The sequence below is a fragment of the Sinocyclocheilus rhinocerous genome, unplaced genomic scaffold (assembly GCF_001515625.1).
Source record: "Sinocyclocheilus rhinocerous isolate Xijiao unplaced genomic scaffold, SAMN03320098_v1.1 scaffold273, whole genome shotgun sequence".
NCBI classification, from domain to species: Eukaryota; Metazoa; Chordata; class Actinopteri; order Cypriniformes; family Cyprinidae; genus Sinocyclocheilus; species Sinocyclocheilus rhinocerous.
Window position 1 is genome coordinate 1,148,150 of NW_015656360.1, and position 5,912 is coordinate 1,154,061.

A 5,912-nucleotide genomic window follows, 5' to 3' on the forward strand; every position below is an offset into this window, starting at 1 on the left:
TCACAGTTTATTCGCTATAGTTTAGAAAATGGTAATAAAATATGACAAGAACTCAAGAGTTAAACTGTGTCAGAACAAATTCATCTTGATAATGTCAGATAACACTTACGCAAAACATGGCCAGGTCAAAGTGTCTGAATAATTTTTGGTCCCAAATTTTTATACATTTTACTGGTAGTCCACTGTATGAAGAATTTTTGGGTATAATATGTCACAGTTTACTTTATTTTGCTATCCTCAACTATCCTGAACTATAGTGTCCCGCACCCACTAGTAAAAAAATATAAACAATTATATCTGGTGTCTGAATAATTTTTGGTTTGACTGTACCTTATATTTAAGCTAAAAACGCAAAGACAACTCACTAAAAAGCATTGACAAGGCAAGAAGACATTGCACTAAAACATTGTCATTATATTTGCACATCCATTTGGTGATGCTAGTGGCACAGAAAATTACACACCTTTAAACACTCTCATCAGCTTCACAGGTGTAAAACATGTAAAGCAATGATAACTTTACAAAACACATTCACAGCATAGAAATGGCAGGCCTTGTTCACTAGAGCACTGTGTACACTGAAGGTTGAGTTGATGGAGCATAGCTCACAGCCATGATGCAGGATCTGTGGCTCAGGGCTCCATGTTGAAGAGTGGGCGGACATTGGCTGTCAATAGCCTTTATGCACACTGAACAAGAGATGGAAGGAATAATCCAGAGGGAGAGAGGAAAGAGAGATAGCAATATCACAGCAATTCACGTGTCAAACAGAGAGAAGCAGAAAGGAAAGAGGAGAGAAAGAGAGCTAAATCAATACTGTTTCATATGCAGTGCATGTAAAAGTCAGATCTTGCAGGACAGGAGGGGTAGGATGAGTGGGGAGGAGAGGAAATTTCAGACACAAATAGGTACAGTGGTATTGGTGTCCCGAAGGAATTCATTCTCATTCTCCATATCAGTTACACATACACACACACACACACAAACACAGGGCACTGTGAATACCACTGCCTCAATTAGATCTTGCATTATTCACAGAGCATTAAACCCCAACAGCATAATGCAATTGTTTGGTATTACTACTGTGTTATTTTCAAAATTATGCAAGTGGTTACCAATGATTCTGAGCAAAGTTCTTTGACAGTGAAAATGGGCTGAATATTTTTAAAAGGTTACGTGTTTAAGTTTGAGCTTACTGCAGTGATGTTAGGATAGCACTTAGGTAACATTTAGATTGCAGTGCATTGATGTTTAGGTTAGCGCTCAAACAGTGTTCAAGTTAAGAGCCATGACATTTACATTAGCATTCAGACTGTTTAGGTTCAGAGCAGTGCTGGTTACGTTAGCATTCAAATGACGTTTAGGTTTCATGCAGTGACATTTACATTAGCATTCAGAATGTGTTTAGGTTCAGTGCAGTGACGTTTATGTTAGCCTTCAGAATGTGTTTAGGTTCAGTGCAGTGACATTTACATTAGCATTCAGAATGTGTTTAGGTTCAGTGCAGTGACGTTTATGTTAGCCTTCAGAATGTGTTTAGGTTCAGTGCAGTGACATTTACATTAGCATTCAGAATGTGTTTAGGTTCAGTGCAGTGACGTTTACGTTAGCGTTCAGAATGTGTTTAGGTTCAGTGCAGTGACGTTTACGTTAGCGTTCAGAATGTGTTTAGGTTCAGTGCAGTGACGTTTACGCTAGCGTTCAGAATGTGTTTAGGTTCAGTGAGGTGGCTTTTATGTTAGTGTTCAAACGATGTTTATGTTCAGTGCAGTGGCATTTAAATTAGCGTTCAAAATGTGTTTAGGTTCTGTACAAGTAATGGTTATGTTAACAGACTGTGTTTTGGTTCAATGCAGGTCATGCATGCATGAATTAATTAGGAGCTATTGTCATTATGGAGGGAACGTCGGTTTTGTGCTCAAACGATGTTTAGGTTAAGCACAGTGACATTTCATTGAGTGTTTATGCAGTGTTTAGGTGACTTATGAGTTGTTGTTATTCAGTGTTAGGTTGTGTAAAAAGCATATGTTTATGTAAGGTGACTCCATTAAGCTAAAAGCTCTTAATCAGTTCCTATATGCATGACCTTCCTTTGTTTCTTCTACCCTTCACTCTCATTGGTTCAGAAACCCTAAGTAACAGCGGACATGGAGAGAGAGAGAGAGAGAGAGTGTGTGTGTGTGTGAATGACAGAGAGAAAGATAGAGTGAAGGAAATGCCACAGTTTTTGTCATCTAAGTGGAACTCTGAGAGACAAGAGCTGTGAACAGTTATTGATGGCGTTTCAGGATGGCCAAAAAAAAAAAGAGGAAGGCAACTCTTTGCAAAGTTCTAGAAAGTTCACTGAAATACACCCAGAGCATCTTGCCCAGGCAGATGCCAGCCAGTAGAAAAGACACCACTTTGATACCTGTCCAACTGTGATGACATCACATCCAGTCCACACAGCAGGGGGCAACAGATGGTTTGTGTCATCTGCTATCTACCACGGGTGCTTTCTAAAACATCTTCCGCCTCGCAAAAGATGTGGTGATGGAAGATGAAAAGATGAACACATAAGAGCGGGAATAAAAGTGAAGGAGGTTTCTTTCAAATGTTTCCATGACAACGGCATCTGCCTGGCCAAATGAGGCTGTTATTATTTATGGTTACACATCTGTGCATGCATGAACAAGTGAGATTTGTTTTCTAAACGACATCTGAGTTACAATTATTAATATAGGCCAAAGCCACCTGTGATTTTATGCACAGTTTTGGACCAGATTAGGATCTCAGAAGTTGGGAGTTTCTGTCGTCAGGATGAGCGTCATACAAGGTCATAAATAAATTGTACTTTGAAAGCGCTAAACTGAGTTACAAATGCCTGTTGTTGATGTTTAATATGAAAATAAACATAATTTGGTTCTATCAGCTGTGTATTTTATCTTATTTAACTATAATCATGATAGCTGCATTGTAACTGTCGCATCATGTGCACTTTATGCACACAAACATCTGCATACAAACCACACCTGGGACTAATTAAACAAAAATGCTGATGCATTGCCATCAACTCATTCAGTGCATTTATTTTATTCAAACTTCTTAAGTACTGAAGTGATGCATATTGACTGGGGGGTAAATTTCCCTCTCAACTTCCTGTTAAGCAATGTATTGATGTTCCCTTATTCCCAATGTCAATGCCCTTCGGACTGAACATAAATGTTCCCTTTGGATTGGAATCTCACTTAATATGACAAAATACCTTGTGAAGTCCACTTCACAGCACGCTTATGGTCAACAGGAATGCACCTTCAGACTCAGCCTACCCAGTTCTCAGGTTTGACTTGGACTTAAATGAGCTGGTCTTGACTACAACACTGCTTATTCCTTTTACATCAGATGAGATACTATTATTCCACTAAATCCATAATGGAGCCGCACCAGACAGTGAAACAAGAAATATAACTTTAGCTACAGTACTCAACAAAGGTCAAAATAAAAAAGGAGAAGAGTAAAAAATAATAATAATATACCGCAATCACAGACTATCCTATCAGAACAGGATTAAAATTCTCAGAGAACACTTGAGTCACTCAAAAAACGGCAGGTAATTTTCTCTGTATTTTTTTTTTCAAGGTTGTGCGAGAAAAACACAGACGTGTTTGATGCGAACCGGACTAAAATATACACAAAGTACATTTCTGAAACATGAATTTACCTGACTTCCGCTGGGAAAACTAGTCTAGTCCTTATTGGGTCTTACTCCATGCATACTCACAAATACACACCACAAAGAAGGAAATACAATGAAATCGGAGAAGAAAATGGATGGACAATGCAATAACTACATTTAGAAGCCATCTAATGTAGCTTAATTTAATTGATTTGTGTGTGTGTGTGTGTGTGTGTTCTGGCATCAATCCGTGTTGCACTCCTTGTGATTTTGATCTTGACGAAGGTCAAACAACAGGCAGTTTAACTCACTCAAAGGCATGAAAGCAACTCATTCCCTTTCCATCATTTCACTCCTCATCAGGCTGCCAGCTTTTCCTTTTTTGTTTCCACCTTTCTTCATCCTCACATCACAAATCCATAGAGAGCATAAGCCATTTAACGGCACATTACCATAATGCATCGGACGCTAAAGCCAAACATTAGCTCACTACCACTTGCTCCAAATTTACATGTAACATTAAGCCACTACAAATGTGCATCACATATTTTGTTTTCAGTCATTCACTGCACTGCACCCCTGCAGCTTTGCTTGTAAACAAAACCCTGGTGTTCTTATTACTGAGCTAAAAGACTTGGTAATTACAGACAACAAAATGACCTCACAAACAAACAGTGTCTCAGACACACACAATTCACTTAAATGATTGAGCAGACAGAGTGGGTGGCAGAGATGAAAAAATGTAACATCTACACAAGAATATCTTAAGGATTTCAACAAGCTTTTTAAAAATATATAGTTAACACTTTGTTTTGATAGTCCACTTTAGACATTCTAGTAACTATAAGCTCATATTGTGTTAAAACAACCAAATTTCAGATACTTGCCTGGCTCAAAATTTTTATTTTGTTAATACTTTTCTTAAGAAAGACAAACATAAATAGTGAATAAAGCCAAAATATTAAATGTCATGAATGTATATTTACTAAGTAATCCACTATTTTATAGAGGGGGTCAGAATACAATTTTCAAAAAATAAAATTTTTGAAGCCAAATTAAAGGGGGTAAAAATGACTTTAGAATGATGGTGGCATCATTGTTATTTTTACACAGTGATTGGTAGGTCTATTAGTAAGATCTGTTGCATTATGGTGACATTTCAAAAATGGGGGAAAAGCACTTTTTTTAACGAAATTTGCATGCCTTTAACTCAAGAATAAACATTTCTCAAAATCAAACTTTTTAGCCAGAAACCTCTGGTTGAGTTAACACGGAATGAGCCTATAACCAACTTTTCAACTACATGTCAACTACCAGTCATTAGAGTATTAGTAGACCGTTTGCTTAATATCTGCTAACACTTCATTTGGATGGTCCCCAACAGACATTCTACTGATTATAACTAACTTTGCAAGTACATCAACTTATTCTACTAACCCTAACCCTAACCTAGCAGTCTACTAATAGTCTAATGAGAGTTAGTTGACATGTAGTTGCAAATTAATGAGAGTTAGTTGACATGTAGTTGCAAAGTTATTTATAGTTAGTAGAATGTCTAAAGTGAACTATTAAAATCAAGTGTAACCAAAATATAACACATGAAAGTACAATTCACTATATGTTGCATATTGTTGGGATAGAAAAGAGAAACACAAAGATTTTCTCATGAAAGAAGGTTTGAGGATTGTTAGTGAGGTGTCATGAGTGCATCACCTCAGCCCTACCCATAACCCCCTCTGCCCCCACACACCTTCCACATCATCTCGGCCTGCTCTGTATTCTGGTCGCGCTGCCGTGTGCCCTCTCTCTCTATCTCTCTTTCCAGCAGTGATGGCTGAAGAACAGAGGGAGGGAGACAAGTGTCAGAGGGAGACCAGCCGATTACCATTTCAGTGCAAACACACACTTTCACGCTTTCAGAGTGACACAACAAACTCGTGCACACATACTGTACATATATATGACATTTTTGTGCCAGGAAACATTTACAGATTAGATGCAGCTGTGTGAATGTGTGTTTGAGAAAGAGTCAAGCAAATCCATGAGTGTTTAAATATGCAGCTGGTACTGGATGTTTCCTTCCCTCTGTCACTCAATATTAAACATCATCCTGCAAGCACACAGACTACATGAGTAACTTTGCTCTCTTCCTCATCTCTATACTACAGTATGACCTCATACATGACAGACAACTTCATCTGTTGGCACTTTATGTCTCAGAGCTGGCTGTTAATAAAACTAGCTTCCCCCCCCCCCC

The 5,912-nt window shown here is 38.2% G+C and overlaps 1 protein-coding gene across 1 annotated transcript in view; it reads right to left on the minus strand.

Moving 5' to 3' along the window:
- Positions 1 to 5,912, minus strand: part of LOC107720081 (SRC kinase signaling inhibitor 1-like) — a 136,643-nt gene that overhangs the window by 94,885 nt on the left and 35,846 nt on the right. Inside the window, exon 2 of the mRNA XM_016527687.1 lies at positions 5,406 to 5,489. Coding sequence (XP_016383173.1) covers positions 5,406 to 5,489 — 84 coding nt within the window. The remainder of the gene's footprint in view (positions 1 to 5,405; positions 5,490 to 5,912) is intronic.